The sequence below is a fragment of the Styela clava genome, chromosome 10 (assembly GCF_964204865.1).
Source record: "Styela clava chromosome 10, kaStyClav1.hap1.2, whole genome shotgun sequence".
Lineage (NCBI taxonomy): Eukaryota > Metazoa > Chordata > Ascidiacea > Stolidobranchia > Styelidae > Styela > Styela clava.
The window spans coordinates 9,590,824-9,604,580 of NC_135259.1; the positions used below are offsets into that span (position 1 = coordinate 9,590,824).

The window sequence follows — 13,757 nt, forward strand, 5'->3', positions numbered from 1 at the left end:
TACATATATGTTTGTGTGTTGAATGTGGGTAAACTGGCGCATGTATATTTACACGTATTAAACCTTTATAAAGGTTTTGCCACTTTCCCCGATTTTCCCAATCTTCTCTGTGTTCATTGTTTGTGTTTTGTGTATGATTTTTTTTTTTGCGGGAAAATCAAAATATACTTATACTATGTGTGTGTTTCTATGTCACGTGTGCATATGCATTCTCAAGAGTAAAAAAGTAAAATTATGATCAAATAAGCGCTGTCGATATTTTGTCGAAATAACCCACAGCGAATAGAAAGCACTGAAAAATCAATTTACGTAAGATGGATGATTTTAAAACTGTTTCCAATACGTCGCACGTACTATTTTTAGGTCAACGTTAACAATTAAGCCATATTGCTGTGATATAATGTTACTGCCGATGGGAACGAAAATCTTCAACAACCAGTTACGAATTTGCTACACTAATAATTATACCTTCAACAGTCATTTCTAATAATATGATAGCGTGACTAGGATACATTGAAAATCTCTAGGTATTTTACAATTTACTACTATGTTTCCAATTTGCATACGGCTTGTATTTTCGGTTTCGAGGCTAAAATACCACAATCTGCTCATATTTCAAGTTGGTTTGAGGCTATTTTATCTTTTCTGGTAAAATAAAGTAATTAAGAGGTTAAAATAAGAACGTTTGAACTTGAGTGGGCTATGACACATCGCAGAATGAGATAAGGCTGTGTATTATGTCATTTTATTCATGTTGTGCTAGGTTCAAAATATGTGCGCACATTCTGTATGCAACGTATTCTCTTTCGTGTTATTGCGGGCCAGATGAAATGACGCCGTAGTTTGGTGATCCCTGTCTAATTGAAAGTGTAATTGAGCCAAAATTTTAGCAAATTACAATTACATTTACAATTACACAGACTGAAAATACCTCAATTACATGAAAAACTGTAATTAATTACATCTATTACAATTACTACAATTGATCCAACTCTGATATACAGGGGGAGAGCACGGCTGCTAAAAACCTCCGAAGGGAGCGCGAGCCATAAAAAGTTGAGTACCACTGGTTTTTCATGTGTTTCTACGATGTCGGAATGTGGCAAATTCGCATATGCAGAATGTTTCTATCAGTATAGAGGTTGCGCGAGACCAACTAACTCCCAATCCTTTCTCAATGCCTTTGTGCTAGTGGATCCGTATTCGTATAATGCAAGGATGCTGTAACAGGAATAAAAATACCATAATATGCAATTCAAGAGTCCTGCTGCACACTAACACAAATACTTCTGTAACGTTTCGACAAGCAGTTTATAACAATGACAAGAAAAGAACAATCATGCAGTTTAAATTTGTTTAAAAACAATTGTGACCAAACAATTTATTTATATTTAGTAATAATTTAGACCCAGTTCCTTTCAGCTGATTTAGTGGGGTTATGTTTGTTGTCGCAATCCACGTTACTAATCTTTTGTTAAATGATGTTCATTCTTCTTTTCGGACCATTGATTTCGCACCAACAACCTCTTACCAATACATATACAAACTTCTTTGCACCTGTTTCATCCCACTATTTTGGCAACTCATGGGTACAATCAATCACAATTCGAATGCCAAGATCTCAATATTTTTTTTTATGAATCTGAATTTGTAAAAGGCATATATATATATATACCAAAATTCGTACTTTTTGCACCACGAAAAAACTCAAAATTGCTCAAGTAAGTTTTATTGAGTTATATTGAGATAATAACGAGAATATCGGTTGGAAACCGAAGACTTATCGATCGATAGTTAGGGGATCCCCCAAAACAGAAACTGCAGTTTCGATTCATCCGCTCTTGTAACTTGCGCACTACGCATCGCACACACACACTCGGCGGGTTTCAAAATTCTCTCGCTTTACAAAAATCTAGATCACTATATCAATAATTGATTGATAACTCGCTATTTATACGACATAATTCGCCCAAAATCAATAGGCTTCTGGTCCGAGATAAGATGAATGCACATGCAAAATCTGGAGCAGATTCAATCTCGCTTTCGTGAGATATCGCGTGCATCTAACAGACACACACACAGACAGACAGACAGACAGACATACAGACAAATACCTATCAATATACTTACCGATCTTAAGATCGATAAGTAATAACACAAATTGACAGATTGTCCATGAGAATGCTGGTAGGCTATATATATTATTGCTACAGATATGTATCTATGAATGGGTTTTACGCTTCGGAATTTATTGCGTATCGGTATAGCAAACGTAGCAGCTACAGTTTTTCTTTTTGCTCGTGTGGCATACTACGTTAATAAATTGAAATTTCTTTTACGTGAAAAAAGGATAATATATATTGGATAATAGGATCTTGTTTTTCTCTACCCTCCTTTCAGTTTATTCAATTGCACAAACAGCAATCATGCAAAGTTTCAACTGTGTTTTGATGCGATAACACTGAATTTTGTTGTTAACTGTCCGTATATTGTAAAGTTCGTACAATCGAATTGAATTCTAGCAAGTAAGAGATAAATGAATGCAACTAATAGTCTTTATACACATATTAAATTACTTTCTTTGGGCGCGGAATCTCCAGTTGCAAGCGTCAAATCACGGAACCAGTCTCCCATACTTGTGCGATTGCCTATCATCGTGATTTCATAAGAACTGCGTTATTATCTGGAATTGTTTTCGCGAAGCATATTTGACTATAGTGTTGTAGTGTTGTATCATTCATTCAGCTTGATATATAGGACGTTTTGATTAAGAAATTCTTATTCCAAATATTCACTCTAAATAAAAACAATACCTATAGATGAGTCAAATCCAAGCTTTTGACGATGCTGTTTGGTGAACATAAACATTGGCACATAACCATTATTTTGCATGATATAAAACTCGAGGATTGGAACAAATAATCAACAAACGATTAAATGAATAAAACTATTACCTCAGTTTTCCTCGAAAGTGTTTGCCTATAAATGAATAGAGGAATTGTTTAAGAGCTGCATTAACAATAGGAAGCATCTTGGTAGCAGTGCTGAGTCCTTTGCACAATTCCTGGAATATTATGATGGGTTGAAATTGTACCAAACAATATCCGTGAACTATGAAAATCGATTCTATTTAACAGTATCGGGTATACACACATTTAATTTTAACCTTCGTTATCCACGCAAAGGGTTTTGCCCTTTTTGTTTTTGATGAATTGTTGCACGGCTAAATCACTAATTTCATAAGTTGGCGAGCATACTTACTTCATGGATAGAGTTAAAGTAAATTTAAGTAGAAAACCTGTAAACGTCTGTGGAATATGACATGTTGTATATTAAACAATAAAGGTATTTCCATAAAGTTGAACTCGAATAAACTCCTCAATCACTTACTTCACTACCACTAAAGCTCACAATGTTAGCCAAATGCACTGCATGGAAGGGAAGCCAGCAAACAACGAAAAGAATGACTGTTAGACCACAAATCAAAATATCTTTCGCTCTCTGGCTGTCTCTACGATCCGAGTTTGATGATGCTATTCTGCTTCTCTTCCTCATTTTCAAAATATTTGAGAGATAACAGAACGATATAACCTGGAAGAACGTTTGAATGATTTGGATTGCAATATAAAATAGATATATGCAGTGGTGGGATTAAATTTTTTTTGTCAGCCGGTTCCATCACAAACGTCATATTTTTCACCCGGTTCTGTTACAAAAAGTCATCGACAGTAACCAGTAATGCTAACCGGTTCGCTGATCTCAAAAAATTTCGTGAGATTTTCTATAGAACCGGTGCGAAGCGGCTGAATCCCACCACTGGATATATGTATGATCTTGTACATATTTTTTATTCATCTGTACATTATAACAAGAAAGTTTTAAATATAAGTGTTTCTGTTACATACAGTATTTCTGACAAAATTTGTTGAAGACATATAATTCCCATTTGAAAACGCAAAAAGTTTATAACCCTTTTTAACTTACCAATAAGGGCAACAAAAACATGATATAGAAATTCACGTAAATGAATATCTTCCATTCAACTGTATATAGGAAAATAGGACCTGCTGAAGCCCATCGTTATCTAACGCTAGTCATGCTACCGGTTAGGTGAATACATTTAAAGACCTTACCGTCAGAAATATTACCGGGACGTAGAAATTCAAGAATAACATAGCCTGCACAAGCTTACTGACCCATACTGGATATATCCAATTATCTCTAACCAATCCCGATAAGTTGATCAGTATCGTTTGAAGTAAAAGTAGATCAGCAATGGCAAGATGTAAAACGTACCTTAAAGATGAATTTATATATGATCTGTCAGCAAAAATCTAACGCAATTGTGCCAATACCAGATTTTTTGTCCATTTGTTGTATGTAATTAATGTAAGAAACAGATAAACCGTTAGCAAATTTTACGCGATTGTATTAGACCCAAAACAAGCATCATCAGCAGTTATACCAGCAGTTATATAGAGCAGTTTCACAAAAAGGACAGTTATATTTTAACATTTGAATATTCATGTGTTTGTGAAAACACGACTGGACGCGATTTATCACGTTTTCCGATATACATTATAAATTTTTGAGCAAGTAATTTTTCAAGTCTTCATATTTAAAACACGGTCAATTGCTTCTAAAACTGCTAGTCTATTGATGGTTTGCAGTCGTACAGGTTTCAAGTAATTTTTCATTTATATTCTTACATCTGGATCCCCCAGAATTGTCGTATTTTATCCAATTGACTGCATTGTTTGCATGGCATGAAACGTTGTCTCTAAAAATATAGAACAACCTAATTCAGCACTTCTAGAAATGAAAAAAATTTGAATTTCAAAGACCTTACTTCCCCGTGCAGCATAGCGATGAGCCTTCACCAATAGTACAAACTTCACGTTCCTATATGTGATGCTTATAAATTTATTACGTACGTGCTTCATATAATGTACGATTTGTTTCACTATATATTTAATAATTATATTCAACTATGTAAAAATAACTTTTAATCTAGACAACCGGAAGCCACTAATGGACTAGCAGTTTTAGAAGCAATTGGCCGTGTTTCATCTATGAACACTTGAGAAATCACGTCCTCAAATATTTATAATGTATATCAGTAAAAGTGATAAATTGCGTCCAGTTTGGGATAGCCTTGTTTTCACAAATACATGCATATTTGAATGTTGAAATTTAACTGTCATTTTTGGAAAACTGACCGATTCTCTCTTTTTTGCATTATGGTATAATTACCTCAGATACCAATATGGAATTCTTTTTGATCTTCGCATTGTATCAGGTGCTTAATGGGGTAAATATATATATACATCATAAAGAAATTTAATATAAAATGATTTGCCATTTCAGAAGTAGTTGAAACCGCCAACGCAGCAACAACATTGGGATGTAACAATTGTCGTTTGACTGATTTGAACTAAATTCCACGCTACGATTACCATACTAAAACATAAGTTGTCCTAATCATTAATAACTTCTTCAACCGCCTAATGCAGAGGTCGGCAACCTTTTGTCGATCGCGGGCCAGAATTAAGGGTTGCAAGTCCTTGGCGGGCCGCACATAATTTTAGAAAGTTTAAAACCGACGGATGATACTTTTTATAATAAAATTCAAGCAGGGATACATCTCTCAAATAAAATATAGATTTATTTCCTCATTGCATTGCATCTCAAAAAATTCCATTTGAATATTTCCGGCGCCATTGAACCCTTTGCAATTGTTATCAACTTTTCTTCGTTTTGTTGCCATTTGTCTAATTATAATTAAATTATAGACTCATTAAAGGAGTTATTTTCAATTATATACTTGTTAGTTTATTATATAATTTAGTCTACACGTGTCTCACAATAAATTCTGTTACGTATTGAATGTAATCGTCAAAACAGCTGTTTTATTACTATACTTTAGTGAAGCGTCGCGGGCCGGATTTTATTACTCCGACGGGCCGTATAGGTTGCCGACCCCTGGCCTAATGAATTGAAAAAATGTTACGCTACACTTTCTCGTAGTTAAATTTGGATAATATATAATTATTGCTAGCGAGAAGAGCCGCCCAAACTCCGGCGAGCCGCCGTTTGCCCACCGTTGATATATATATGTGATGCTTACAAATCCAATGCGTACGTGCTCCACATAATGTACGATTTGTTGCACTATATATTTATTGATTATATTGAATTATGTAAAAATAACTTTTAATCTGGACAACCGCAGGCCACTAATGGACGAGCAGTTTTAGAAGCAATTGGCCGTGTTTCAACCATGAAGTACGAACACTTGAAAAATTACTTGCCCAAATATTTATAATGTATATCAGAAAACGTGATAAATCGCGTTCAGTTGGAGATAGCGTTGCTTTCACAAATACACGCATATTTGCATTTTAAAATAGAATTGCCATTTTTGAAAAACTGCTCTATTCTCTCTTTTTGGCATTATGGTATAATTACCTCAGATACCAATATTGAAATTTCTTTTGATCTTTACATTGTATCAGGTGTTGTAATAGGGAAAATTTATTTATATATATCATAGATAATTTTAATTTAAATGATAAAAAAAATAAGAATTATATATATTGAAAATTCAAAATAAGTTTATGTATTTATTATTAAAATTTTTGATAGCAATTACAGTTTTGATTTGGTTACGACATAACGACTACAGTAATTATTTTGGGAATTTTTCCATTATTATCATATATATGCATAGCATAGAAAGCTCAATGCAAATATTGCACAGTGAGTGGGTCATAATTTGGACGAACTGCAAGTTTTGAAGAAGATGTTAATGTAACGAATTTAGCCGGGAGTTATATCAGAAAACATATCAATTAAATTGGTAAAACTTATCGACACGTATATATATATATATGGAATTCCAGGAAGCGAAGTTTGATGAAATCAATCAGTATCTATCATAAGATTGAAAAATCGCATTGATTGATGATTAGTTTGCAAATAGCAGAGTTTTTACAGATTAAAATCTTCATAGCATTTTTATCGAACTTAGTGAAGGATAAGAAACAAGCATGAATAATACACTTGTAGCATCAGACAGCGAGGCCAATCCGTTACCACCAGATCAAATTGCGGAACTTGTGTTGCGAATTATTTTCTATACTATTGGAACAATCGGAAATCTTCTCGTACTAGTAGTTATACTAGTTTTTAAGGATTACAAGAAAAATGCAAGTTGGTAAGTATAAGTATGAGTATTACCAACAATCGTTTTATTTTGCCACTGGGTTAAACCAAGCAAGTTCAATCGATATTTGAGAATTTATTTTTTTCTGTCCGCGCAGTATTAACTGTTTGCCGCCCTTCGTCCTAGCGAGTTATTGCGTAAAACTACATTATTGCATCACAAGTTTAATATTGTGGCGCCATATTATTTGATTATACGCGCGTTTATTTTTTTTTAATTATCAGTATTGTGTTCTTTCGCGTTTGCGGACAAAATAAAATCGCTATTGTGGCTTTTTTAGATTAATCTCAGATGCCACACAATGTTAGGCTTCACTGAAGTATTGTTTACGCAAAGGCGAGTTGAGCGGAAGTATCAGTGACGAACTTCTGACGTAATTTATAGATTTGTACTGGTTTTACAAGTATGATGTCACCTTTCCCTGAATTGCTTGTTTTGGGTCTAGTCGCGTAAATTTTGCTAACGATTTATCCATATTCTACGTATCATTTCATTGCAATTAACCGACAAAAAATGTAGGCCTGGTACATTGTATTCGGTTTTCAATTTGCTGACAGATTATATATAAATTCACTTTTTAGGTACGTTTTACATCTTGCCATTGCTGATCTATTTTTTCTTCAAACGATTCCGATCAACTTAACAGGAATGGTTAAAGATAATTGGATCTATCCAGTATGGGTCTGTAAGCTTGTGCAGGCTATGTTATTCTTGAACTACTACGCTTCGATTATATTTCTGACGGTAGGTCTTTAAAATGTTTTCACTTAACCGGTAGTTTGACTAGCATGAGATAACAGTGCGATTCAAAAGGCCTTTCTCTATATCAAAAGTGTACTATTAGCTAATTATTTGTTTTTCCTACTTAATGGAGCAACGTTTTGAATATACCGTATATATAATTGAAATTTGATGAGTCGTTTCGAACAATTTTAATATTCTGCATTCTTTACATTAAAATATTGTTAAACGCCCAAGAGGATTCCATGATTATACTATAATGTTTTATGAGCTAAGCTTAAACAATCTTCATCTTAACCCAATACGTCCAGCGCCCATGATTTCCCCGCGAATTTTATATGGATTCATCACTGTTATTATACATGTCCATAGTGTTTAGTAATTTCTTGTTTTAGGTACTTTAAAGACTATTACAAAAATATCCCAATTTCTTTCTCTTTATCAGATATGTCCACAAATCAATCAATCTGGGAATCTAATAAAAAAAAATGAGAATTGAGGCTAACATATCTCATTTCGCCACGTTAATATAGTTTATTAAGTTTATGATATATTTGGTACTATTTCAAGCAAGTAATATTTTCATTCATTTTCCAGGTCATGGCAGTGGACCGATACCTTGCTATCTGCCATGTTTTCTCAACCCGAGTAGACAAACTAAGATCGCGTTCTATTACTTACATGGTAACATGTGTGTCGTGGATTGCTGCCTTGCTACTTTGTATTCCTTCCATGTTGTACAGCGATACAGTCGGAATCCAGCCAAACTGTCTATGCACGTAAGTTTCCAATAGTGTCGCATATAGCCATGTCGTGCATAAATGTGAATAAAAATATGCAACTACGCACAACATACTGAAAGGCATATATATATTTATACAATTTATCTAATAACATCCTCAGCTCATAATACTTTTGAATAGGCTTACCATACGTCCCGGTTTACCCGGAACAGTCCCGGGTTTGACAAGTTGTCCCGGTCATGCAGTATGTCAGTTATAAATAATTAAAATATTTAATATCAATAAAAAATTATTTTAGTTATTAATGGAGGCAGTCCATGATGACCACTTATCCCCGATTTACGACTCACTTCACGAGTTCAGTAAGTGAGAAAACTGCTGTATTGTCAATTCAATGTAATATACCCTTTCCGAGCCTGCCAAACGCCTGCGCTGTTCTGCAAGCTCCCGTCGAATCCCATCGTACTGAACGGTTAAATTAGGAAACTAATCCTAACTTTAATAAAGAGGGGGCAAATATCGTGCATGGGTATAAAAAATGAACATTGTGGTGTATACTTTGAGACCAATAGCATAGCCCGCGTGGTTATAAATATTGTTTTGTCACAATAGTGTCGGCGGCATGGGAAATGCTGTTTTTAAGTATAAGTTAAGCGGGTGAAAGGGCGAAAAAATGAGAAAAAATAATAGCAATTTTGAAAATGCAAAAGATGATAATATACCCCAAAATGAACTGTATTTATTTTTGCATAATTAGTAGGCTAGGTAATGGAAAAGTCTCATAATATATAACTGTTTCAGTGGACCTTCGTCGATCCTCTGGAACAGCTTCACCGAACCACAGGGGTTCGATTGAACCAAGGTTGAGAACCACTGATCTAACTACTTTAGCTGTAGGCTACTGCAGTCAAGTTATTCGAAAAGTCATAAAAAGCGTACGTTTCCAATGATTTGAATATCACTATTATTCATATGGTTGAATACTACTTAGCGTCGGATTTGAACCAAATGTTTTCAAATCTTCTCTGTTGTGTTTCTTTGTTTATATACATGGCGAGCCTACCTTTGAAGGCACAGGGAATACGCATCATGTTTTATCTGGGCTACACTGCATTGCAACACATGAACCCCACCCCAATTCACTTCATCAATAATAAAATCTTGCTGCACACTAACACAAATAGATCTATGCGACGTTTTGTATGCCCAAGGTCATACTTCTTCAAGCATACATAGGTCAACTACATAAAAAAGTGTATGGTCCCGCAAAACCCAATCGATGGCACGAACGTATATTATTATCTTGATTATTTATTTAAATTTTCAAGATAAAGTAAGAATTTAATATTACTGATTCAAACTATGCTTGACGTTAAGTGACTTTGGTTTCTTCCTATAGGTTCAACTTTCCACGAGACAAAAGAGTGTGGTGCCAGGACCATGCATTTGAAGATATGAATTTATGTATGAATGAAATATTTCCAAATGTGTTTCAAGAATCCTGCGTAGAGGTGTTTGATGAAAACAATTTGTATGAATTTGGAAGTGGTACGGATATCTTTAGCGGTTTTTTTGAAATGGATGACAATTTTGGATCTGATCCATTCACCGATATACTGAACCAAACTACACTTGAGTAAGTAACGAGTTCTGCTAATACAACAGGAAATGGTAAATCAATACTTCGAATACTAGTTAAGTTTCGGTTGTCGATAGCATGTTATACTAAATAACGTGTAACAAGTAACATATAGAACAGACCAGTGGTCGACAACAAACCATTTCAGTTTTGGAGGGCAGTGCCCAAAAAGTTGTCATCAGCTGAAACCAGATTACTTATCGATCTTGATCGGTAAGTATGTTGATAGGTATTTGTCTGTTTGTCTGTTGCACGCGCTATCTCACGAAAGCGAGTTTGAATCTGCTCCAATTTTGCATGTGCATTCATCATATCTCGGACCAGGAGCCTATTGATTTTGGAGGAATTATGTCGTATAATTAGCGAGTTATTAATTAATTAGTGATGGGAAGGACACGCGGTGTCGGTATTCAGTCAGAGCGGAGGATACACGCAGCTATATCATTAAGTCGGCGGTCGCTATCTCGTTCTTATATTTTTTGCTAACCTCCATTTGAAAGTTCATGCTGCTAAATCAATAAATATTTTCTTATCCTGTTTCCAAGTCTTCCTTTCTGCGTGAATTTGGTTTTGTTCTAATTCACAATCACACTTTTACTCGTCTCCGACCGGAAAAATGCTTCCGCGACTAACAATTCGAGTCTGCGTTAACATGTAGGGCAAGCAAACATTACGAGCAGTACATAAACTTATTCAAAACGCGCGCTAGATTCTGTGTAGCATAGTTTTCAACTTCTTACAAATGTTTACTGGTTTCTGAAGGATACCACACAAGCTCTTGAAGAATCTATCTCGTTGTATTACTATGATATACATATATATATATAATTTTTGAAACAGGAATCAAACTAATATATTATAGCATAATGCATGGAACAATCAACATTTAGCAACATGTCGTTACACAATAGGTTTCAAAAAGACACTGATTTTTATTATAACTTATAAGAAATAAAGAACCAAGGGCAAAAAAATATTCCTCGAGACGTTAGGGTGATAAGGGCAATTGCAAGGGATGATTGGAGTATTGCACGGTCGCCGAGATGGTAATGGATGGTGGGAAATCCTTTGCATAGTTAGTTTCAGCTTATTCAACCGCCCACGTTGAACGTCGGTTCCTTACAAACGGAATAGAAAAACCTAATTATATATCTAACGTTATATTTTATAGATCTGATGTCCCGGTCGAAACTGTAGAAATTATTCATCCTTCGTGCATGTACAATCCTGAACAGTTTGGATGGAAGATATTCATTTACGTGAATTTTTATATCATGTTTTTGTTGCCTTTATTGGTAAGTTGAAAAAGATTATAAACTTTATACATTTTTTAAAAATAAATCATATCATCTTCAACAACAATTTAGTTCATATGTGCACATAGGTAACATAAGCGCTTGTATCGGGGACTTTCTTGTTATATATAATATCTAGATAAGTGTGAAATACGTATATACAAAATCATAAATATTTTAAATTGCAATCTAAAACATTCAAACGTTCTTCCAGGTTATATCGTTCTGTTATCTCTCAATTATATGGGAAATGAAGAAGGGAAGTAGAATAGCATCATCGAACTCGGATCGTAGGGACAGCGAGAGAGTGAAAGTTATCTTGATTTGTGGTCTAATAGTCATTCTTTTCGTTGTTTGCTGGCTTACTTTTCATGCCGTGCATTTGGCTAAACTTGTGGGCATTAGTGGTAGCGAAGTAAGTATTTGAAAGAGTTTATTCGAGTTCGACTTTAGATAACTTCAATATACAACATGTCATATTGCAGATTAAAAGACTAGCAAATGATAGCCTAATAACTATTCGAATAATAAGTTATTTTAAATTTTTTCCCCGTACTCATGGCAAAATTACATTTTCACTTTATTTCGGAATATATTCGTAAGACATTTTAGATTTAGAAAATACTATTTTTTATTTTAATCACTCCATCCAACAAGTCAATATGCACATCAATCATTTGTGGGGTCAGCAAAGTGTCAAATCCAAAATCCGTCTCTGATCCGTAGGATCGATTTACATGTGCCACTAATCTTGTTTGGTATTATGTTAACCGATAATTATATTTCAGGAATTGTGCAAAGGACTCAGCACTGCGACGACGGTGCTTGCCATTGCTAATTCAGCTCTTAATCCGTTCCTCTATTCCTTTATAGGCAAAAACTTTCGGGCTAAACTGAGGTAATAGTTTCATTGGTTTGCTTATTGTTTTCAATCATCGAGTTTCATATCCTACAAAATAATGCTTATATGCCAATGTCTATGTTCATCAAACAGCATTGTCAAGAGCTTGGGTTTGACTCGTCTATGTGGTAACCTAAGTTCTGTTTATTACTTCACAAACAAATCCATCAACAAATACTAGGCATTAATTAACTTAAACGTTAGCAGCACCTTAAAGAAGTACACAATAAAATGATAACGCCCCAACAAAACATGACTCCTATAGAACCAAGCCAAGTATGACTCAGCAAATAAATTAAAAAAATATGCAATAAATACAATATAAATTATCACAATCTATAGGTATTATTTTCATTCAGAGTGAATTTTTGGAATTTGAATTTCAGGATTATAGTTTACTAATCTAAATCTGCCAAAGCGTCTCAGGAAAACAGGGATATCGAACCCATTTGTTATATTATCATGGCCGTTTTTTTTTATTCGTAGGGGTGTTGGAAACATGATCGGAGGGGTATCTGTACACGAAGAAACATCTTCAAGTCTAAGCCCTAGCATTCAGGAGACTGCAAACACAACAGCAATTTAATTCTACTTATTTTGTATATAAACTTTACTCTAGAATTAACATCCTTTTATATTCGTAGTATAGAAACTCAGAACAATTTTTTTTTGCATTACAGTAAGTGTACAATAAAATTAATTTAGAAATTTATGGCTGTCAGAAATTCAATAATTCGTTTGTTAACAAGAGAACAATGCTGAAATATATGGGCACGGAGGACAAAACAAAATATTTTATCATCAATTCCACAAAAATATTAAGCGGTACAGTAACTTACCAGTACCGTACCTGTTGCTGTAGGCCACTGAGTGTAGGCCTGATATTCGATTGCGGAACCGCTCGAAATAAGTTAAAAACAATGTTCCCGTGAGTAAAAATAATATAGCCATATTTTGTATGAAATATCAAATCTTATAGAATTCACAGAAAATTCAGGAATGAATTAAAGTAATAGCCGTCTAGCTAAAATACAATCTTCAACCACTGAAAATTTCAAAAAAATATTGGTCTAGTAGTTGAAGAGGAAAGCGATTTTTCATAAAGATACTAAAATAATACTAACAAGAACAAGAGAGCTATGCTCAAATATATGAACACGTAGCGCCACATATTTTTGATTACGTCATAGCAAAAAATAAAAGTGATAGCCTT

The 13,757-nt window shown here is 34.3% G+C and overlaps 1 protein-coding gene across 1 annotated transcript; it reads left to right on the forward strand.

Annotated features, from left to right (window-relative positions):
* Positions 1-6,942: 6,942 nt before the first annotated feature.
* LOC120337751 (somatostatin receptor type 2-like) lies at positions 6,943-13,256 on the forward strand. The gene is made up of 8 exons (XM_039405630.2): positions 6,943-7,216; positions 7,807-7,969; positions 8,564-8,745; positions 10,109-10,345; positions 11,520-11,643; positions 11,858-12,058; positions 12,432-12,541; positions 13,031-13,256. Exons 1-8 carry the CDS (start codon positions 7,050-7,052, stop codon positions 13,128-13,130), a joined length of 1,284 nt encoding a protein of 427 aa, XP_039261564.2. The 5' UTR covers positions 6,943-7,049; the 3' UTR covers positions 13,131-13,256.
* The last annotated feature ends 501 nt before the right edge of the window (positions 13,257-13,757 follow it).

What these genes read in the sequence shown, in the direction of transcription:
- LOC120337751 (XM_039405630.2), top strand. Translation starts at nt 7,050, where the DNA reads ATGAATAATACACTTGTAGCATCAGACAGCGAGGCCAATCCGTTACCA. An exon ending in TGTTTTTGTTGCCTTTATTG is followed by an intron (nt 11,644 to 11,857) that starts GTAAGTTGAAAA and finishes ACGTTCTTCCAG; the next exon opens with GTTATATCGTTCTGTTATCT. An exon ending in TGGGCATTAGTGGTAGCGAA is followed by an intron (nt 12,059 to 12,431) that starts GTAAGTATTTGA and finishes ATTATATTTCAG; the next exon opens with GAATTGTGCAAAGGACTCAG.